Raw genomic sequence first — 24,126 nt, forward strand, 5'->3', positions numbered from 1 at the left:
ATACACCGAATGATAATAATAGCCAGGGTCAGGATCCATAGGTGAAAAATAAAGATGGCTGTGATCGATGATTCCATTGACATAGGCAGCACATGATGGCTCTATCAATCCTCTAAACGAGTGTTGTCATGATATTCCACGTTGACACGAGGGTATCAATCTTGAGACAGGTGGCGATCCTATCCATAAAAATTGCTTCTCCACCAGAGGTCATGGTGAGGGTTTGACGAACGCTCCTGTCGATCCTTCCTGTCTGGTTGGTGTAGAGTTATTGCAGGCTGAAAGATACACGGCGTTTTACGCCGCTTTTAGCAATATTCCAGCAACATCACGGCGGGGGACACCAGAAATGGGCTTCACACATTGTACCCATGTCGGGAATCGAACCTGGATCTTTGGCATGACAAGCGAATGCTTTAACCACTAGGCTACCCAACTGTCCCCCACCAACTGATAGGAGTAATGAATGAGGGTGATGTTGACAATTTGAATTACTCTTGTCGATGTCTATCTGCTGGAATGTGTATCAATGTTAATCTTCATGTCATCTCCTAGAAGAGGCATATTGATGACAATCCCCTAGTTGATATTGACCCTAGGGTTGATGTCGATCGCAGTGTTGATTCACAGGGGGCAGGTATTGATGTCTATCTGGATGTTGATCCTCAAGTGAGGTGTAAAAAAAAACGTCCTGGGGAAGCATAAGACACAAAGCATAAGTTCCTATGTCGATATCTATCCACTGGATGGGTGTATCGACGTCAATCCATACAATAATGTCGAACCCATAATCAATTAGGATCATCAGACCGATATCAATCTGCTTGCCGATGTTGATCTGCCTGTTGATGTCGATCTGAATCTACAGAACGATAATGTTCGATCAAGTGAGGAAAAGTGCTCCGTTCCCGACACTGTCTGCCTCCTGGAGAAAGTGAAGGGGAAAATAAACTCACTTCTTAGTTGCCGGTGAGCATCGCTGTGATTCCTGGGCAGAAAAACTAAATCCCGTGAGGGGTCATCAGTCCCATCCTCACGTTGTTCATTCCAATTGGATACGGAGAATGAAAGTCAAATCTCTGTGAAGCATCTGGTCACACTGTGAGGCTTGTTTGTCCTCTACCAAAACAATCTGAGACTAAATCCTCAACAAATCCTGATGTGATGGTCACTGATTTAGCAGGCTTTATCTCATGAACAGACGATCTGACAGATACTTGAGTGACACGTTTACGTTTCTGCGTAGTGGAAGGCCTGTGCTCCTAGGCCTTAGGTACAGATTTTGATCGCAGGTCAATGGTGCGCTTGTGACACTTGCGAAGATAATTATGAGAATATTCCCCTGATAGTTGTTTGCATGGCAAACATCTGGCAGACAAATTGCATTTTCCACAACAATTGCAGCAATTGGAGAGAGGGTCTACTAACGAAAAGATATGAGTCATGTTACACTGACTGATATGAACATCGGAGCTTGCAATGTATACTGAAACGCTGAGACCAAGAATAAAGGTTCTAAATGATTAGAAAGAACGCTGATGTATGTTTTCGTGCTAGGGAATTCCCAGGGGTTTCCCCAGGAATGTGGAAGTAGTCCGTCAGTGTTAACGTCATTTCAAGAACACAGTCTCGTGAAAAACGTATGAACGTCAAATTGTGTCGTTCATACACTTATGAACACCAATTTTGCGGTCATGTGAACGACCTCTCGTCCAATGGAAAAGCAGTACATCGTGTAAACTTCAAATTAAAAAATTATTTCTCTGTAAACTGAAAACACATACCCACACGTGGCAACAAGAGAATGATGTGACAGCGATGTCTGGTAACCATGGTGATGCTGGGATGTGTTTGGGAGCTGGAAGCAGTACCGGACTTTTCTCTTGTATTTAAACAAACACACTTAGTCTGAAATCAAAACAGACTGGCCCAATGCAATTCACTTTGTGCACTTAACATATTGTTTTGCATAATCATATAGGTATTAGGGCTGGGAAGAATCCAAATTTACTACCCGGGTACCCACCACGCTATTACCCGACCCTACCCGGGTACCAGCTATGTGTCTCAAGACTTTGGTGTAAAATGTCTGACTGGGAATAGTTTAACCATGGCCCTGGTAAAATGTATTTAGATACACATATAAATTGATCTGGTCATGCATACACTGAAGTTGACTGCATAGTCAGAAAAAAATGTGAACATTAGTGACTTGTAGTGTAACCATAGAGTTTTTTATATTTTTTGTCATTAAACAATATGTCACCTGACTTACCATGGGTCCGGGTAGTCCTGTGGCTACCCAGGTCCTACTCAGTACCCATCCGACTTGAGTACCCGAGTGACCCGTCCCAGCCCTAAAAGATAAACTACTACAACTGTGACAGTGACGTTGAGGACGTTTTGACACCAGGATCGAAAGAAGAAGGAAGAAATGCATAGCGTGAGATGGGATGTTTATGAGCCAAAATATGGCATTTATGATATATGTATCTATTCTGTGACAAACAAAGTTTGCTGCAAGGCGTCAAAAGTTGTAATTTTTTTTATTTGCTTTAAATAACGGTGAGTTGGTTTGGTCTGTCGTAAAGGATAATGAACAAAATTTTGAATAAAATTAAGAAACTAGATTAAATACATAAAAGAAGATTATTAGTGTGTTCTCGTATCTATGGCAATATATTGCTATTCACTATAGTATGAACACTTTTTATAACTAAACAGGGTTAAAACAGAACTAACATTAATAGGCTATTTTCGGTTCTACGATATTCCCGTATTGTATTTGTTTTAAAGAAAAAGTATCAAAAACTCATTTTGTGTGTAAAATGTACACCCTGTTTGCACAGTTGTATATTTTGTGGAATAAAATGTACATTAAATTATATGAAAGAAAATATGGCATTCATGAATAATCATTCGTATTAGCCACTAAATTAGGAGGAAGTTAGCATTTTTATGATTATTTCCGCTATGTAACAGCAGTTAATAATCAAGACTGGACCAGTAAAACCAGTGACTGAAAGCATGGGCAGCTAACCGTGCCATCAGAGCACAATGGCATGTAATCGGGCAAGTCACTCAACCAGGTCCAAGTGAGTCGCCTTTCACAAGCAGCAATGGTGTGCTGGGGGTAGGCTTGAAACGATGCAGCAAGGTCATGATACGATATGTATCACAATACATACGTCACGGTACGATACATATTGCAATATGCATATTTACGTAAATAATACGTGGAAACGTTTTGACTAGAAATATTTCAAAATATAAACGTAAAGCTAGCTGTAGACACATGTTCATAGTGACTATTTTTAGCAGTGAACTTGAAATCCTAATTTTGAAAAATGCTGGATGTCATTTTACAAGAGATAGTAGCTGCCAAATTGAAAAAGGAAGTAAAATTAGGTAGGGTGGCAGGTCCTTTTGAAACGCCGCCCCTGCTGAACCTACAAGTTTCACCCATCGGTCTCGTACCCAAAAAGCAAACGGGTAAGAGTCAGTCCTTGCTGGGGACAGACGATTTTCGTTTAATACACCACCTTTCTTATCCTCAAGGCAGATCAATCAACGACAACATAGACAGCGAAGCATGCTCCGTGTCATATGCACGGTTCGACGAGGCTGTCAGTATGGTACAGCAACTTGGTCCAAATGCTCTACTTGCAAAATTTGATGTGAAATCGGCTTTCAGGATTATGCCGGTACACCCTCAGGACTTTGAGTTGCTAGGCTTGTGCTTTCAAGGTAAATACTACTTTGATAAATGCTTGCCGTTTGGCTGTTCCATATCATGCTCAGTGTTTGAAAAATTCAGCACCTTTTTGCAATGGTGTGTCCAGCAAAAGTTGCCTAACGGCCAACTCATGCATTACCTTGATGATTTTCTCACAGGCGGAACTGCAGGAACGAAAGACTGTGGTGACAACCTTGATACATGTCTCAGTACTTTCCAGGAGCTGGGCGTACCCGTAGCACATGAGAAGACAGTAGGTCCTGCATCCTGCTTAAAATTCCTAGGTCTTGAAATCGACACAGTCAGGATGCAGGTTAGAATACCACAGGAAAAGATTGTAAATATCAACGCCATCATACACGATATGCTGGCCTCAGGTAAGCACAAAGTGACCCGTAAAGCTTTGCAGTCTCTGGTGGGTAAGCTAAATTTCATGTGCCGGGCAATACCCATGGGTAGACCGTTTTGCCGCAGACTGATTGACGCCTATACAAAGGTAAGTCATCAAGCACACCGTGTTCGCATCACGCGGGGAGTTCGGGAGGACCTAGAGGTTTGGCTCGGGTTCTTGGGGGAATTTAACGGTGTGTCGGTTTTTCAGAATAAAGAGTGGGCTGACAATACATGTCTGCAGCTGTTTACTGACGCAGCCAGCACTGTGGGGTTCGGCGCATACTATAACGGGAACTGGGCAAACGGGCTCTGGCCCCGTGAGTGGGTGGAGGATGGTTCGACTCGTGACATGACACTGCTGGAGTTGTTTCCGATTGTGCTGTCAGTTTGTCTGTGGGGGACAGCCTTTGCTAACAGGAAAGTACTTTTCTTTTGTGATAACCAAGCTGTAGTGTCAACAATAAATATACAGTCTTCAAAGGCACCCAGAATCATGTCACTGATTAGGCAGCTAGTGCTGCAGTGCCTCAAACACATCATTTTGTTCAAGGCCAGATATATAACAACACACGACAATATTATCGCAGATGCACTGTCGAGATTTCAGTGGGAACGATTCCGCAATGCAGCTCCATCAGCCAATCTGCATCCCACACCACTTCCAGACAATCTCTGGCAGGGCTAACAATCGAGGCAGAGAGGCTCCTTCAGCGATCATTGGCGGCAAACACGTGGGCAACTTACCAGGCAGGAACCCAAGCATTGCAAGCATTCAGGGCATCACAAAACCTGGGAGATGTCTGGCCGGTTCCAATAACTCATCTGGTACATTTCATTGCTCACCTGTCAGTGTCAGGACATGCACCGAGTACGGTAAGAACGTATATGGCCGGTATCTCAACGTACCATAGGCTACACAGCATGGAAGACCGCACCGGCCACTTTGTTATTACTAAAATGATTACGGGGATGCAAAAGTGTCAGGGGAGGCAGGATCACAGAAAACCAATAACAATAGACCTGCTCAAAGTAATTGTAAACAACCTGCAATTTGTCTGCTCTTCTACCTATGAAGTAAGATTGTTCAAAGCAGTATATTGCTTGGCCTTCTTTGGTTTCTTTCGGGTGAGTGAAATCGTGCAAACCAAACTTTCTCAGCCAGGGTGCGCTTTCTTGGACCTAGAAGTCCAAGACACGACTAAGACAGTAACAGTCGCTCTAAGGCATTCAAAAAAGGACAGGCACTCACATGGCATAGTTGTTTCCATTTCCGCCATACCTGGCCACAATCTGTGTCCAGTGGCTGCAGTTAAAGCATACCTAACAGTTCGATCACAGGGTCAGACTCAAGCTTTCGTACACTTTGATAAATCTCCCCTGACCAGGTATCAATTTCAGGCCGTGCTAAAAAGAGCACTGGCGCATAGCGGCATCTGCACAGCAGCATACTCTTCGCATTCCTTCAGGATTGGCGCAGCAACGACAGCAGCCGGTAACGGAGTGAGTTCAGATTTGATACAGCACTTTGGTAGGTGGGGGTCAGAATGTTATAAAAGCTATATACGCATACCTGCAAACATTTAAATCGCCAACCATACAAGAACAAATTTTTTTCCTATTGATCCATGTTTTCAGTATGGTTGATTGGGTCCAGCTTCCTGACCCGGGCGAGAGAGCACCTACAGGACAGTGACTTCGGTATTCCAGGGGGATGTCTCTGGTTGGCAAGGGGCGGCATGAGGTGGGAGGAGCTGACCGAGCTGATAGATGCCCAGGTCAAAGCAATGCAGACACCACCAAAGGCGGTGGTGATTCACCTTGGTTCGAACAACCTGGGTAAGGTAACCACGTGTCAGCTATATCAAGCCCGTGAGCTTGGGGGGATACGGGTTCCCCACACAGTGTTCAACCGGCAGGAGCAGCAACTGTACCTGCGTGACGGGGTTCATTTGTCACCGGCCGGACTTGATCTTTTCACACAAAACATTGGCAGCTCCTTTTCCGCAGTATGCTTGTAGGAAACATTTTCAGTATAGGATAACACGGTGGGTGTACATGAGCGCGAATGGTCGTGGTTGTGGGGAAGCACCTTGGTGCTTGTGGCGGGGTGCTGGTGGACTGCATTACAAGTTACATTTGGCGTCTTGGGATACATCCCAAATTATAAATTATTTAGGATAGGGTTACCCGCTTTACAGCAGGAAGCAATTTATCCATTCTGCTTTACAGCAGATGGTCAGCTTGGCAACAATAGTTGCCCTCGCTCATGGTTTGGCAATGGTACTTGCCTGGCAGCGATAGCTGCATAGCAACATGGGTTGCTTGGCAACGGTAGTTGCAGGGCAGCAGGCGCTGCATTGGTAAGCAGCATGGGTTGCTTGGCAACGGTAGTTGCAGGGCAGCAGGCGCTGCATTGGTAAGCAACATGGGTTGCTTGGCAACGGTAGTTGCGGGGCAGCAGATGCTGCATCGGTAAGCAACATGGGTTGCTTTGCAATGGTTGTTGCAGGGCAGCGGTTGCTGCAGTTGGGGTTGCTTAACAGGGGTTAAGCTCATTGCCGTAGTCCACCAGTACCTCCACATCCGCGGCCATTTCATCCAATAATATCTCTTGTCTTAATTTGAAGCTCCGCTATCATGCATGATGGCGGAGCCTGTCATAATGGAGCCATGTCCTTATATAAATGAGTAGCAAGCCATTTCCTTTTGCAAGTGTATCATCTTGTATCGATGCAGAAATAAAACCTATCATGTATCATTTTGTGGCATGAAAACTCATGATGCACCGGTGCACCAATGTATCGTTTCACCTCTTGCTGGGGGCCTATTCAGACCTGGGTCCAGACAGGAAGATAACGTGGCCACCTACCTGAGAAACTTTGTGATCACCAAACCAGTACACCCACGATGAAGCAGACTTCTGAGACTGGAGGTAAATCAGGGTTCCCTTGACAACGGTTCCTGGCCACCATCGTTCACCAGACAACCGAGCCCACACCAGCTTGCCATAGTCAGGTTCCTAGGTCAGGAACATACAGTGGAAACCCATGGTCTTGATGTGGGATGTGTTGTACCTAGTTGTATCGAGGTCTGAGACTGTGTTACAATCTCCCACTTTATTTATCACTATTTTAACCTAGATGTGTCAAACAGGTTGTCTCAAACCCGTCCCAAGTATTAAGAATAAATAAAACTTACCCTGCTATGTTGAGCTGAACACTTGTGAAGCTTAGCAAAAGTTAGAATTTCTATCAAGAATAATGGCCTGAACATGATACAGCGTGAAACACAAAGCTAGGAATCACTTGATTGGCTTCTGTTTTTAGTCCTTATCATTTAAATGTAATTTACACAACATGCACAATGAAGTATGTTTGCACTCTGTTGTATGATAGCTGAGTCAGTCTGCAATAAGATCAAGTTGGATGTGTTGAACCTCAGGTAAGTCAAACTATTTCTCTGGTCACCAATAGTTTGAGAAAACAAGGCTCTGTGCACTTGATACTTTTCAGGTACTGTCTCTAGACCAATTCTAACCCTGATCTTCACTAGGGGTTTGCACTGCGAACACTTACGATTTCCACAACTTGTGCCAGCTCCTCATCAGTCTCCAGCACAACTGCCTCCGGACCCTTGTTCTTGGGACTGTCGTTGCACTTCTTACTGGGCGAGTCCTGGCTGCTGCCCTTACTGCTGCTATGACGTTTCTTGGGAGGAGGTAGGTCTTTGGGTTCCGCCTCCTTCACATCATCTTGTTTTACCCTAGAATAATGCCAAGTCATGCACTGTATTAACATATCACCTAGCTCTGCATCAGAGTTTGCTCTGGCTGAATGTGCGTGTCAATACAAAAATGTATGGATGGGAAAATGGTTGCTTAAGGCTTTGAACACAGTTATCTGTATATATGTTTAACAGTCATGCTATCCCCAAACCACTTATCTATAGTTTTGTTCAAATCACAGACCTACTTAATACACAGGTAAGACAAGACTTGCTTTGATGGTGCTTTAGTATTGTTGGGTTGGTCATCCATTTTCTTTCCTTGATTGGATTCGGTGACTTCAATCAGTTCGTTTGTCTTCTGATCTGAGCAGTCACTGGAGCTACATCCCTTCTTCTCAGCCAACCTGGTGGTGTGAGACACCATCTCTGAAGCCTTCACCTTCTCCTGGCCCACCTGGTATCGCTGGGTCTTTGCTGGGCGCTGTCGCAGACTGTCCTCCCACCCACTACGCCCACGCCGACACAGCTGGAAGCATTTCTAGCAGTCGAAAACATAAGTAGGTTCTATTACCTGTATTCCAGGTTATCATGTCAGCAAGCATTAAATTAACAATTTACTAAATTATTTAAACACGTCATTGCGGCTTTTCCAGGCGGTCTGGCATTGATGAGATGTAATATGTGAACCCTATCTTGAGGACTGACAACAACGCTGAACCCTATCTTGAGGACTGACAACAACGCTGCTCCCTATCTTGAGGACTGACAACACTGAACCCTATCTTGAGAACTGAGAACAACGCTGCACCCTATCTTGAGGACCAACAACAACGCTGAACCCTTTGAGGATTGACAACAACGCTGAACATTATCTTTGGGACTGACAACAATGCTGAACCCTTTCTTAGGAATGACAACAATGCTGAACCCTATTTTGAGGACTGACAACAACTCTGCACCCTATCTTGAGGACTGACAACAACGCTGAACCCTATCTTGAGGACTGAGAACAACGCTGAACTCTATCTTTAGAACTGAGAACAACGCAGCACCCTATCTTGAGGACCAACAACAACGCTGAACCCTTTGAGGATTGACAACAAAGCTGAACATTATCTTAGGGACTGACAACAATGCTGAACCCTATCTTGAGGACTGACAACAACGCTGAACCCCGTACCTTGAGGACTGACAACAACGCTGCTCCCTATCTTGAGAACTGAGAACAACGCTGCACCCTATCTTGAGGATTGACAACAATGCTGAACATTATCTTAGGGACTAACAACAACGCTGAACATTATCTTAGGGACTGACAACAATGCTGCTCCCTATCTTGAGGACTGACAACAACTCTGAACCCTATCTTGAGAACTGAGAAGGCTGAACCCTATCTTGAGAACTGAGAACAAGGCTGAATCCAATCTTGAGAACTGAGAACAAGGCTGAACCCTATCTTGAGGACTGACAACAACGCTGAACCCTATCTTGAGGACTGAGAACAAGGCTGAACTCTATCTTGAGGACTGAGAACAACGTTGAACACTCCTAGAGGACTGACAACACTGTACCTTATCTTGAGGAATAACAACAACACTAAACCCTTTTTCTCTCGTAGGGACCGATCATTTGATATTCTGACGGGTGCCAGTGATTTTATGGATAAAAATAAATTGTCCCTGAAAATTCTTGAAAAAAATGATTATGCTTCAGACTATTGAAATATAAAGAAATTGCCTGCCAGAAAAATGACATTGTTGCAAGGTGTTTTCCTAAAAAATAATCTCAGGCTCATAGTTGTAAACAATAATATATATGATTTTGTAGACGTAGCTGAAAAAAACACCTATCTCTATACAAAATCCCAGATGCTCCTCCCTTCCCCCACAATATCAAGTGGTCGTTCCCTTATGTGTATCACTTCGACATGCCATTTAAACACTTGATCACATACCTTTTTTGTCTCCACTGTTTTGTGAAGCATGTCACCTCCTTCCTCTGAGCTACTGCTGCTGTACTGCACCACCCGCATTTGGGACGCAGTGTTCAAGTTCAACGGTGGTATCTTCGGGGACACAATGGCGCTTGGACTGGAGTTGGAGTCCTGAGGTTCAGCCATCTCCTTGGTGACATCTTCTCTCAAGTCACATCTATCATTATTTCCTGTTGCTGAGTCCACTGTCATTCTATCAGATGTATCATTAAGAATGTTGAAAGGCATGATGTCAATGTCAGTTACAGTTTCATCAGTATTCAGATCTCGCTTGTTATCTTGGCCATTTCTATCTCTTAAATCACAATCAAAGCTCTCCTGACAAGAAACCACAGTATCAAGATCATCTGCATCCTTGGTCAAGACTGAATCAACTGCAGGCTTGCAATGCAAGACAGACTTCCGGTCATGACTCTCCCTGTTTCTGAGGTGAGTTTCTGCAAGGAAAAGTTCGTCTTCTGAACTGTACCTTTCTTTGCAATTCTGGCTAATTTTACATTCTGTTTCATCCATCTCAATGGTAGATGTGTTCTGGCAATATTTTAAACACTCCTTGATATTCTTATTCTGAATTCGTTTGGAAGTACTCTTGTTCTTTGCTTTTGAACTGATTATCGGATTTTTCTTACTTTGTTTCTTCTGCCTTGACACAGAAACATTCTTACACATATTATGCTCTGTTTTTGTACTAGATGCCGGCTTTGTTTCCATATCTTCCATGGCATGTGATGGTGAAGACACCTCCTCTACCTCCACAGCTCTGTCATCTGTATCCTTGGTCAAGGCTGAATCATCTACAGGCTGCAAGACAGACTTCCGGTCATGACTCTCCCTGTTTCTGAGGTGAGTTTCTGCAAGAAAAAGTTCGTCTCCTGAACTGTACCATTCTGTGCAATTCTGGCTTATTTTACATTCTGTTTCATCCATCTCAATGGTAGATGTGTTTTTAATGAGTTTCAGGGTTTTGCAAGATGACGTTGACACCTCAGGTGAGTTCTCACTCCAGCTGAAGCATTCATCCAACTGATCTGAGAGCTTACAAACATTGAAGACAGATTTACTTCTCCTCCATGCTCTTTGTTTTTTCACCTTTTGCTTTTGATTTTTTCTCCCAGATTGATGAGCACGGCAACTTAGAGCAGACTCTGAGCATCCTTTTCCTTCACACCCAGAGTTTGACCCCTCTGTCCTTGGGAGACTGTCCAAACCAGTGAGTTCAGTCAGGCCACTTGCCATACCCTCTGACAAAGTTGAGTTAGAGGGGGAGGCTAAGGGAGGAACAACAGACTCTGTAGATGCACTGGTTGCCTCTGCCTCCTCAGCCTCTACTGCAGAAACAGAGCATGTTTCAGTAATGTGCTTTGTACTCAACAGTCCTTTCGATTTGATATCTGGTACGTCTTTTTTTCCCTTCAGCGATTTTGATGTTAACTCCAGGATGCTGTTACATGAACTTGATGATTCCACTTCACTTGTGTTCTCATCCACTGGTGCTACAGAAGAACTACAACAACTGGACTCCAGTCTACGAGATATATTCTCACTTTTATCACAAGATGCTTCAAAGGAAGTTGCCTTCTGCTCAGTCTCCAGACTGAGTTCTAAAGGACTAGTACCAGGCTTCTGAGATTGCCGTCTTCTTTTAGAAACAGATGGTGCCTGAAATTCTGAACTTCCTGTTGCACTGCGAGTAGGTTTCTTCATTCTCGATTGTTGGTTCAGAAGGTTCTGATCAATATTTGTGACACTACTTCTTCTCTTGTTCCTTGCTTTCAGTCTTGTCTGTACACAAATCGATCTTTCCTCTGTGTGTAAAGAGCGAAGAACTGGCAAGGTCAGTTTTGAGGCAGGTTCGTCCACTGCTTCAACATCAGACCCAAATTCTGAACTAGAAAACAAGAAGGAATCAAGATCACATGGCAATATCTTCCCCACACTGGACACAAGTTCTTCTGACCCTGTAGGTCTGCTGTCAATGAACAGGTTGTCTTCTGATTTTGTCGGTCTCCTGTCTGTGTCCATGTTTTCTCCTGATCCTGCAGGACTCCTGTCAGTGTGCATGTGTTCTGAAGGTTGCCAGGCATTGGAAACATAATTTGATCCTGAAGGTTGTCTGTCTTTTTCAACATCATTTCGTTTCTGCTTCTCTAATTCCAAAATGACTAAATCTGACAAATGACTATTCTTACACCCACCTAAATCTTTGTCTGAGGATATTTCTATTGCTCCATTTTCAATAATAAATCTTTTACTGGACTCCACATCAACACAAACCTGAAAGTCTGGAGACATGTGGTCAAACTGAACTTGCACACCTGCATCAGCAACCGGAACCCTTCCCCTGTTGAGCAGAATTCGAGCTGGTTCACGGGCCGAAATGACACTCTCTGGCAAGCTGACCCCACTATCACATCCTTGCTGTGGTGCACGTGCAGGAAGTATTCTGTCTGATGAATGTTCTGACAAAACATCTACTCTAGCAAGTCTGCAAAGCGACTGATCAGTGGTGTATGAGGAGGACACAGTTGAGATACCTGGCAGCTGCTGGCAATATCTTGAATACTCCTTAACATTCTTATTCTGAACCCTTGTAGTTGTTCTTGATTGTTTTGAACTGCTCTTGTTCTGTGCTTTTGAGCTGATTATAGGTTTTTTCTTACTTTGTTTCTTCTGCCTTGATACAGGAACATTCTTACACATTTTATGCTGTGTGTTTGTGGGAGATGCAGGCGTTGTTTCCATATCTTCCATGGCATGTGATGGTGAAGACACCTCCTCCTCAACCTCCACATCTCTGTCATCTGAACTCCTCTTTCCTGACACAGCATCTGAAGTCATTAAATGGACACAGTTTGACCCTGAGCTGAAACTCATGGATGAACCCTCCTCGGACTTCATTGGTCTGACATGTCTGAGCTTTTGCACATACTCCTTGTAGGTGTCATTGAAGGACCTGGATGAGCTTTGGGCAGAAGTAAGACTGGAGGAAGTGGTGATCAATTTCACTTTGACATCTTTACATCTTTGCTGTCCTGGGAGCTCCTTGCGTTCTACTTTTGTATTCCCTTTCCCTTGTGGACATTTATGAGGCTGGTTAGATACTCCACTGTGGCGTTTAGATCCATCTTCAGATATTGATGGTTCCCTCTCTCTCAGACTGTGTATCGTTATGTTAACGACATCATCTACAACATAAAATATCATGGATATTTCTACCAGAAAGGCAAATTGAATAAAATTTTCATGAGTTTCATGAGTGGTACCATAATGAATACATAAAACTTTTTTATGGATAACAACTTCTTTCATACTTTGTTTTCTTCTTTTCTTTTTACTCATCACCAGATCATGGGGCAAGAAGTATCTCTGGACCTGAAACTTTGTTACAAAGAATAAAAGAAGTTGTTACCCATAAGAAAGTGTCATGTGTTCATGTTCTTTTAATTTCAAAATGTCTATCAAAGACTCGGTACAACAATGGTTGCAGCTTACTTTATTTTGATCTTTGTAATGATGGTGGTAATTCTTTACTAAGTCACAGTAGTGCATGGGAGCAGAAGTAAAACACATGTTAATGTGTTTGCCTTTTCCTGGTTATCAGACAATGTCAGAAGAGAACATCACACATGAAAATATTGATTACACTGTTTAAAATGTATTTTTTAGGGTTATATTATTATTTATATGTATCCTGACTCATACTTATCTCTACTCATTTCAGAGGTAGTGGAAACAACTCTGTGTTTCCTGGAGAACAGAAAACATCTCACCAAAACGCACCCCTGGACTCCATATGGAGCAAGTGACCAAGACCAGTTACTCATCACTCTTACCTTTACCATACTTAGTTTGATCGAAACAGGGGAAGGGGTTACAGCTGGTGTGACCGCTTTAGTATATGAGACAGGATAAGTATTTATAAATAATTTTTTACCCTAAAAATCCATATGTTATCTTCTCTTGACTCATAATAATTGCTTAAATCCCACGGTTGGTGGCGGGTTCCACCTGTTAGTGTTTCAGATCGAGATATGTTCCATAATCCCTAGGAATGTGATGGTTTTCTTAATTTCTTCATCATATCAAACAGGGTACCCACTCCTTCTTGTGAAATAGAGGAGTTAATCTGTTAGACTTCTGTGGATCTTGTAAAGTTCACTAACCGAAAGTGACTTTTCCCCCCGCTTACTTCGAGGGATTAAGTTGTTAAGAAAAGGATAAAATCCTTGTGCTTCCATCGTATAAGTGATCCAAATCCCCGAGAGATGTAGTGTCCAAACCATTTCCAGAAGACTTGAAAATTGTATAGTGAAATCATCATTCAATATGTGATACTTTCACTAGAACTACCGTTATATTGCGGAAATTTCAATCAGAAGTATCCCTATACCTGGATATCCGAAGCGTTGAGGGATAATACAGGGGCATTGGCAACCTGCATACTCTGGCATCAACGATGGGCTGAACTGGTCCATGCAGGGAGTCACATTAGGCATAAACTGATACAAAGTTTCCAATAAATCCACAGAGGATAAGGAAGGGCCAAACTCCCCTGGGGGTTGAGTCTGTTCCTCCTGGTAATCATCCTCAGTGTCTGACTGAGTATGGGAGGCCGCTGGGGGAGTCTCATCAAAATAGTGTGGCTATGGGTGGGTAAATAGATCCGTGTGGTGTCCGTGTGGCTTGTCATCTAACAGCGTCCATGATTCTGGTAAGAGCTGTTTACCGGACAGCTGTGGGGTAACGTTACGGGGTTCATGATGTTGAGATGCCGGCTCCATGCTCGGCAGACGATCCCCGGGGTCCGTGCGACCCATGTGGGTACCTACGGTGGCTGAGTCTTGTCATTAACGGTATACTGTGAGTCAATAAAACGTTTGCAGTTTCTGTGATTGTGTGGCTTCCTTAACAGTAGATCCATGCAGGGACCTTGACAGTCCCACCTCCCGTGAGGGTAAGGTGGATGGCTAATGGAATACAGATGGTTGAGCTTACCATAGACGTTCCCCCACACGGTCTCTTGTCTGATGGATTCTTCAGTGTCTGGTCGGAACCAAGTCATTTCAGCCGTTCTACCTCTAGTGACAGAACCGAAAGTCTAGTGATAGCAAACGAGATTCAAATAGAGTTCAAATCTCAGGCGATCGGAAATGTCAGATATTTGGGGGGGAGGGGTCAGCTTGTCAGACTGCGACATGATGTCATCCACCTTATTCTTGGCTGCATCTTTTCTCTTGGCTTTGGTGAGAGCATCGGTGAACTTGTAGAATGCCTTCTTGGAGAGTGGGAGCCAAATAGTGCAATGATCGTCTTCAGTACAAGAAGGCTCTCTGCATTTCCAACACTTGTGACGAGGGTTGCCGGAAATCTTGAACCTGCCACACTTGTGACAGGCTGATTGAGAGGGAGAGGACACCATCATGAAGGGTTGTAGGGAATAAAATATACACCAAACCACAACCAAATACTCATGTGAATTAAGACCAGTAACAATATACTGTAAATCTTGAAATTAACACTAGCATGAATTAAATGTGAAAAATGCAAGTTGTCTTTGTTCACATATATGAAACTTTGCATTTATGTCTCCAAAATGACTATCAACAATAAGACAACTTCACTGCACACTTTGAATAGAGGAAATACCAACTTGAATATAAACACAAACATGGGTTATTGAGCAGCAGTATATAACAAAATCATTCAAAGAATAGGAATTACACAGCAGGCATCTGCTGAGTTATCACTGCTGGGGTCAAGAGTTATACACACTCGTGTCAAACTAGGCATCATTGAGTACCCCAGCAGTCCAGACAGATGCCACCCATGAAACACTTCGCCAATGGCTGACATGACCCAAGGTGCACCAATAGGCTTCATCACACTTTTCTTGTCATCTGCCTTCAAGTTTGTTGACACCATCTCCGCAATCCAATCAGTGAACTGTTGTTAGTTCAATTATTTTATTGCATTTGAATTTCCTTAATGCCAGTCAACAGAATAAACATATAAGGAAAACACTGTTTATTGTTATGGAAGAGCTCTACTCAGCACTAATTATAAGCCATGCTATTTGCTGTTTGATTGGATTAAGGTTAGGATGTGTATCATTCCACTGGGGATGGGTTGGGGGGAGTTGCACTGATATTGAGTCCCATTTTAGCTTGAGGTCAGCAGTCGTATTAATTTGAAGATGCATTTATGTCAAGATTTACAGTATACTTATATGGTATAACAAAGTACCCTGCTATCCAAAATGTCTTATTGTTGATATGAATGCGATGTTTAATCATGCGAGCAAAGACCACTTACATTTTTCGCATTTAATTCACGCTCGCGTTTATTTCAAAATTTACAGCATCTGAATCAAAACTCACTTTCAAAACTGTTCATTGAGGGCCATGTACAAAATCAAATGTTTCATGTTCCAGCTTATTTGGTTGGTTGGTTTGTTAAGTGAGTGAATGAGGTTTTACACTGCTTTTAGCAATATTCTAGCAATATCACGGCAGGGGACATCAGAAATGGGCTTTACACATTGTACCCATCTCGGGAATCGAACCCGGGTCTTTTGATTGACTAGCGAAAACTTTAACCATTAGGCTACCCGACCGCCCCTGGTTTGTTAAGAATGAAATTAGCAAATATTCAATTTGAATCCCATAAACAAACCCAAACCCCTGTAAGTTCAGGAATATACAAACCATAAGTCCCTTCACTGAACCAAGCATGAACCTGGGAAACATTCACATAGGACAAACAATTGAATAATGGTGTTTCAATTACATGGGCTAATCAAACAAGTACTACTCTATAGTTTAAAGTATAGCAGATGGAAACGCAGAGGTACCTCATAAGTATTATCAACATTTGTTAGAGTTGTTGGCCAATTAACTGAAACACTGATCATTGCATGTGGGACTCCTGTACCTTGTCTGCTGGTGATTTTCCTGGGTGAAAATCTCTGCTTCCGCTGGCTTCTCTGAACCTTTATCTTTGGCTTCCCCATGTTTCAGTAGCACCTACAACATACATGGACTTGCACAAGCTGATCTTACTGCTGGTGTGTTAGAAGTAGGTGCGATAAATAAGGACAAGTTCATACGGAGAGTTTAAGGTAGACACAGAGCTCCAGATAATGTTTTTAGCAATTTTAATTGGGTTATTACATTTTTCAATGGGTAACCAATATCATTTTTCACTCATCTATTCATGACTCTATTCTATTCTATTTGTATTGGGTTTGTCCAAAATGAGTAAACATTTTGTGATTATAACAAATGAAATAATGTTTTAGATGTAATATAACGGTTCTAAATGTATGCTTGAATCGGAGAGTAAATCATCTCGTAACTGTGTTTCGGAAAGTAGCTCCGTTGTACCCATGCTGAAGAAGTTTTATTGGGTATTGACGCGTGCTGTTTTGAAACAATCGAGATTTCCATTTCATGCATGCATTTCTGTAGGAAAGTTAATTGAAAGTCTTTGGCTTTGAATATTTTTGGGGTATTTTACGCAAATACGCAGCTTATCTGGAGTTGTGTAGACATGTGGGGCACATTTCCAGATTTGACACATATTGGACTGAGGTGATGTTTGATGTTCCCTGTTTTTTAAGGTGATCAACTGACTTGCCTTTGCATGTGTTACAACGGGTGACAGGTGGCACGGAATATGTGTGTGAAAATGAGTGTGACAATTTGTATGTGACCTATGGTGTGTGACAACTAGCGTGACAATTTGTAAGCCCACTAATTAATGTGTAACGTAATTCCGAGAAGAAATTGTTTCCTTTGCGTTTCTAGACTACAAAACAATATGTAATTAATAATACTGCCGAAGATCATTCATCAAGGGCGTGGCATCTGATATATATTTTTACTTATTTGCGTCAAGCATTATATGATTTGAAAATATATCATTGACGTTTGTTTACGTAACGACATAAGACATGCATGCAGTTATTTAACGACAGTTTACCTTTCCGTCACGCACGTACCCGCTGAATAACAGAGATTTTATCCTTGTTTTCTGTTATCACATCCCCGGTAATAATTATGGCAGAAAACTTTCACACGCGCTGATTGGCTGATCGTCACGTGATTAAAAATATTTTGAGACGTGCTCCTCACAGGGCCGAATCCATGACGTAATATATTGTCGGTGATGCGCAAAGTTCACTACCACTGAGCACGAAGTTGAACCGTTGGGCTCTGTGATACATTGAGATTCGCCTACCAGATACAAACAAGTACGTTCAACAGGAAAAGAAATCAAACAATAATATTTTTCAATAACTACCATCCAACGTATCAGGCAATGTAGGAATATCCATATCCTGAATAAGAAAATCTCAAATTATAGTTGTATTAAGTGTCGGTTGTACTATCTAGGAATAGACTTGTAACCATTTGCATGAGAGGTTTTTGCAAGGGGCTCTCTGTTGTCACTCTGAGAATGTTAAATGGGTGATGTTTCTCGTAGGAACATAAGATATTACTGACAAACACATCCTTTATGTGTAATCATGGTCATTCTGTTGGCACAAAGTGGAGAAGGAATTTTGAAAAGCATAATCAGTTGCTTATAATCAGTCCAGTGACTGAGATTCACAATTTTCCCTTTTAAAGATACAAGAAGATTGGTAGATTTATTCTTCAAGTCAAAGTGGTAATGGTATAGGTTAAATGCAAATATAATATAACATGTTTATACACCATCTGTATATATAATTTCGGTTGCCATCCTGGTGAGGAGACCTAGTTATATATATATTTTATGACATCTTATTCGGAGACAAGTGCTCGGTTGTTCTATGGGCCTGATCTAATCAGTCAGTTGTTTCTTGGTATCTGGCATGGTTGGCCCAGTCGACCAAGGTGTCACAATACACTTTACAGATCCAGAGTTGCACTCCTTATTGATGCCAGGTTTCACTCATTGTAGTTGAATCCTGAAATAGCTGAATATGATTCCTGGTCTAATGACCTTCACCAAGGTGGTAACCTGATATAAGACCTTCACCAAGGTGGTAACCTGATATAAGACCCGTGAAGACCTGGAACAGGTGGTCAGGCTCGCTGACTTGTTTGATGCATGTCATGTTGTCCCAATTGCGTGGATCGATGCTCATGATGTCAGTCACTGGATTGTCTTGTCCAGACTCAATTATTTACAGACCGCCGTCATATAGCTGGAATATTGTTGAGTGCAGCGTTAAACAACAAACAAACATTCGTCACTTTGGGCTTTCCTCCAACATTAGAAAAAAATGATTAGGCAGACACACCATGATATAACTGAAATACTTATCAAAGCGGCACTAGAACAGACATTTCTGTATAAACATTGTTAACAAACTCTCCCAGACTTTTAATGTGATTTTCTTTTTAAAATGGAAAAGCAGATTTTTTTATATTCTACGGACCAAAAACAAGTAAAGGGTTAAAAATCAACTCAATTACTGTCACAGTCAATATATATAATCAATAGATATTAAATATTTAAATTACTATAATTAAAACCTGTTTATTTACATTTAAAACTTCAAAACACAAAAGAAAAAAATACATTGAAATTAGAATATATTGTTTTCAGACCTGCTGGCTGAAATGTTTGGGCCAAAAATCTATAAACCCTAAAGACAAACTTGTGCAATCCAGCTCATCAATCCACTTTTCAGTGGCCCTATTTAGTTCAGCTCATGTTTAAACCTGGAAAAGGATATTGAAGCATTCATAAAATATCTGATTCTGTCCTTTGTAAGAAGTCGTGCCTTGTTTGGGAATACTGAGGTCAGCACAGGCTCAAAACTGCCTTGAACCTGTCTTAATAAAATGCATTGAAATGGCCTAATATTTGACAACCACTGTTAACTACTTTTAAAAACCATGAAAGCCTCTTCTTCTGTATTGGCCCAGTGTCCGTGGAATACAGCCTCTCCAGAGCCATCACATGAGTTATGACAGTACAGTATATGCAGAATAAAAGTGAAATTTCTTAATTCTTAATTTGGGAATTTTACTGACATTTGCTGCAGACTTTGGTCTGAATATCAATCTCTTAACAGGTCTAGCTAAATCCCTGTAATAAGAGATGTGTATGCCTATCCAACACAATTCCTAATTGGTTGGGGGCGGTCGGGTAGCCTAGTGGTTAAAGCGTTCTCTTGTCATGCCTAAGTCCCGGGTTCGATTCCCGACATGGGTACATTGTGTGAAGCCCATTTCTGGTGTCCCCCGCCGTGATATTGCTGGAATATTGCTAAAGTGGCGTAAAACCATACTCACTCACTCACTCACTCCTAATTGGTTATTAATTTTGTTGCAGCAGGCAAATTCAGTGCAGAGTTTAACTTGAGTACACTTATGATATAAAAGACATGTGTACCTGAACATCTTTGATAAGGGATTTATCTAGGATTCCAAGCTGAGTGCCCCAGGCAAGCAAATTTGGAAAATATCATTATAAATTTAGCAGGTTTAAGAGTTTAACATTGTATATTTGTTGCATTGCATTCAATGCAATAATCTGAAACTAAGCCATGTTACCTCTTCATCTTCAAGACCATAAAATTAGTTATTATGTTCTCATGACTATGGATGGTTTTTAATTCCAATTCAGGAATTGTTAGGGTTAAGAAAATAAAAGAATTGGTTCTCAGGCAATGACTTTTGAAGATATAGTGCTCACAGGCAGTGTTTTTTTGTTTTTTTGCTTGTTCAAACTAGTATGTGACCAAATAAATAGTTGTGTGCTATCAACCTGGGAAACATCTTCCCGAGGCAAGTGAGTTAACTGACTATCAAAGTCCATTTTCCACCCTTGCCGAACTAGGCTGGTATTATGGAGTTACATTCTGGCTGGACTTATGAGTCTATGCATAGTCCAATCAAAATCGTGCAATGAAATTGCAATCCGGTTTGTTAACTATTTTGCAGACTTCGGTCGATTGCAGGATTTGCAAGGCATATGTGCCACCATGACAAGCGAACGCTTTAACCACTTGGCTACCCGACCGCCCCAACCAATTAGGAATTGTGTTGGATAGGCATACACATCTCTTATTACAGGGATTTAGCTAGACCTGTTAAGAGATTGATATTCAGACCAAAGTCTGCAGCAAATGTCAGTAAAATTCTCAAATTAAGAATTAAGAAATTTCAATTTTATTCTGCATATACTGTACTGTCATAACTTATGTGATGGCTTTCTGGAAGCTGTATTCCACAGACAACTCGTTGTCAACAGATATTTTACAAATCTTTTCATGCTTTTAATCAAGGTGCTCACGTGATTTGATGTCCTTCACGATGTAAGACCCGTTTTATCACAATATAGATCTCAAGTTTCGAACAGATCGTCTTGACTCGGCGCCGCCATTTTGTTTGAAGCAGATGCAAGTGATACAAAAGATGGAATCTGATTGGTCCATAGGAGAGGCTTAGAAGGGACATAACTCATAATAGCCACAGGTGGCGCTACGATCGAGCCCAGGAATTCCAGCCTGGTTGGGCAAGGGTGGAAACTGGACTTTTAAAGTCAGTTAACTCTCTTGCCTTGGTAAGATGCCTGGGAAAGGGCCTCCCTACATAAACAAGCATGCAAACTCCTATTGCCGCCATTGCCATAACACGAAATGCGCAGTAAAGCAGTGCGCATATAAGGGGAAGTAACTGTGTGCTATATTGGATCGCACTGTTTTTAAGTATTAGGAGTTGTTTTTGTTTTTTTCAAAATGGAAATAAAAGCGAAACGTGTGCCACACTTTCCGATAATGCGGGCGGTGCCTGAGAACCAAGACTATTTTTTTTTAGCCTTACTGATATTTGCTGCAAACTTGGGGCCAAATATCGGTCTCGGTAGAGGCACAGATAAAGCCATGTTGACACACATGAAAATGACTTCCTGTCTCTCCCTGAGTTGTGTAAACTGAAAGAAACAATTTGTCAACCACTAGTATGTATTGCGCCCTTTTGGGGTCTTTCCAGCATGTTCAAGTTGAATATTGAATGAAATAATTTTCAGGAATGAGAAAGATGTGTTTTATTTCTTGATCATGACAACAGATATAAAAGTGATTTGATTACAAGGAAATACTTCTGTTTCTGTTTGGATACCCAGGGTAACCTAGTCATCTAAGGTACCACATAGTTGTGTCCCTTGGGTGTGCAAGGATCTTATGATTGTAGGTTCTTATCCCCTGATTTGCCCGATAGAGGATTCTTGGTTGGTCAGCACCATGCATCTGCCTGTGCGCGTATCACCTCTCTCTCTCTCTCTCTCTCTCTCTCTCTCTCTCTCTCTCTCTCTCTCTCTCTCTCTCTCTCTCTCTCTCTCTCTCTCTCTCTCTCTCTCTCTCTCTCTCTCTCTCTCTCTCTCTCTCTCTCTCTCTCTCTCCTCTCCTCTCTCTCTCTCTCTCTCTCTCTCTCTCTCTCTTAGAGAAGGTTACAAATGGACTGGAGATGTTTTGATATCTAATATCCTAAGGTCTAGTAAAATTTTTCAGGCTTTTGAAGGGACCATCGTTTGTACATTACCACTTTTCCAAATAGTATGTTTCAGGTGAAGTGCATCACAGCATAGTGGAGCATAGTTCTTATATATGTGTATATGTACATAGATAAATAAATCCACATCATTGCACCTGCTCATTCATGACATTTACTAAGCATTTGCATCAATATGTATGGGGATGGTGCTGACAAACCTAGAAACATAAACAGGGCGAACCGGGATTCGAACCCACAATCATAGGTTTCTGGCGAAAGGGATGAAATTCTACACAGCAATTCTCGAAAGAAGTTGAGGACAAACTGATTCTTTCATATTACTACAGTTAATCTGTCATGGCATGATACATTAACTATGGTAGTATCCTCTGCACGTCCAAATCGGGTTCAAAAGTAATTTGTTACCATAATGCATTAAGGGCTGGTCATGTGACCCCTTCTGGAAACCATACCATGTGTTATAGATATATGAAAAGCTCTTGGAAATGTACATTCAACATTGTCACTAAAATAAATCAAATCTACCCAAACAATGACTTTATAGCCTTTTGAAGTTATAAAGAAAGACTAATGTTTCAGAGATATTTGGCTGTGTATCATTGCCCCCATATACAGTGATCCCTCGCTACAACGCTACCTCTGGGATCCAAACAATTGATGAGCGTTATAGATGATCAGAGGTTTAACGAAGGTCGAGTCGTAGGTGGTAGATGACCAACAAAACAGTATACATGCTCTGCCTACCTAACACGATCTACATTGCACATTTCAGAGTTTCGAAAAAACATTTCGCTGAAATTATTGTAAAAATTATTGAATGAAATTTTGAATATGATTTAAAAAAATATATTGCAAACATTAGTCCAGATAAACAATAAACATTTTTTTATATTACCTGATATTATTATAATACGATTAAATTGCGTACTTCAGTTTGGATTTGTTGACTGGTATTTCCGGTGTTACGTGATCGCGGTGATCAGCTGATAATGTTTTCTGAGATGGGGAAAACATCGTGTCATTGGAAAACTTGAGTTTATTGAAAATGTTAGTAAATTTTGGGAGCCATGCTTTACCACGCGCTCTAACCGAGTTAGCGCTGTACCGAAGGGTGCAATAACGACGGAACTCTGTACTTTAAGGCGAATGTGGACAACCCCTAACAGTATGGTTTCTTGTGGAAAGAGCAGACGATGGGCAGTAATCTCAATACAGACAAAGAAAGACTAAGAGGAAGAAATGGGAGGAAGTTTCAAATAAATAAAGGAAGGACATGCGCATACATTTAAACTGGCAAAAATGTGCACGGAAACTTTCTCAAAGTTACAATTACATTTTATATATCTTTAGGGTATTACAGATACGACCCTAATTCCCAAAATATTTCTTGTTAAGAATCCGGTGGTCCTTCACATATTTTGAGAAGTATATGTTAGTGTACCCTTTTTTTATGTTTATATAATTGTAACCCTTTTCAAAATATGCATGCATGCTTACTGCCATCTGCATGATGAAGATAGTTTAGTTTTTTCAATGTTTCTGGCCTGTATATGTATTTTCTTGAGTATAGTGCACACTTTTTTTCCAAACAACGCGCCATAATGAGTTTTGATGTTTTTTCCCCCAAACCGAAAGACTTTACCATGAGTGTGTAACACCGGAAATACCATGTCAACAAACCCATACTGAAGTATGCAAATAAATCATGTAATTACACGGTCTGGTTATAAAAAGTGTTCATTGTATATCTGGACTTATGTTAGTAA

General features: G+C 41.5%; 1 protein-coding gene and 1 pseudogene across 1 annotated transcript in view; one reads left to right on the top strand and one right to left on the bottom strand.

Moving 5' to 3' along the window:
* LOC139474449 (uro-adherence factor A-like) overlaps positions 1 to 16,857 on the bottom strand; it is a 39,688-nt gene extending 22,831 nt beyond the window's left edge. Inside the window, exons 1-5 of the mRNA XM_071257480.1 lie at positions 16,779 to 16,857; positions 9,810 to 13,033; positions 8,128 to 8,393; positions 7,705 to 7,891; positions 6,999 to 7,148 (exon numbers count right to left, since the gene is read on the bottom strand). Coding sequence (XP_071113581.1) covers positions 6,999 to 7,148; positions 7,705 to 7,891; positions 8,128 to 8,393; positions 9,810 to 13,033; positions 16,779 to 16,857 — 3,906 coding nt within the window. The remainder of the gene's footprint in view (positions 1 to 6,998; positions 7,149 to 7,704; positions 7,892 to 8,127; positions 8,394 to 9,809; positions 13,034 to 16,778) is intronic.
* On the top strand, positions 3,348 to 5,040 carry LOC139473988 (uncharacterized; annotated as a pseudogene).
* Positions 16,858 to 24,126: the final 7,269 nt, after the last annotated feature.

This window comes from Haliotis cracherodii, unplaced genomic scaffold (genome assembly GCF_022045235.1).
Source record: "Haliotis cracherodii isolate W230 unplaced genomic scaffold, xgHalCrac1.p SCAF_3, whole genome shotgun sequence".
NCBI lineage: Eukaryota > Metazoa > Mollusca > Gastropoda > Lepetellida > Haliotidae > Haliotis > Haliotis cracherodii.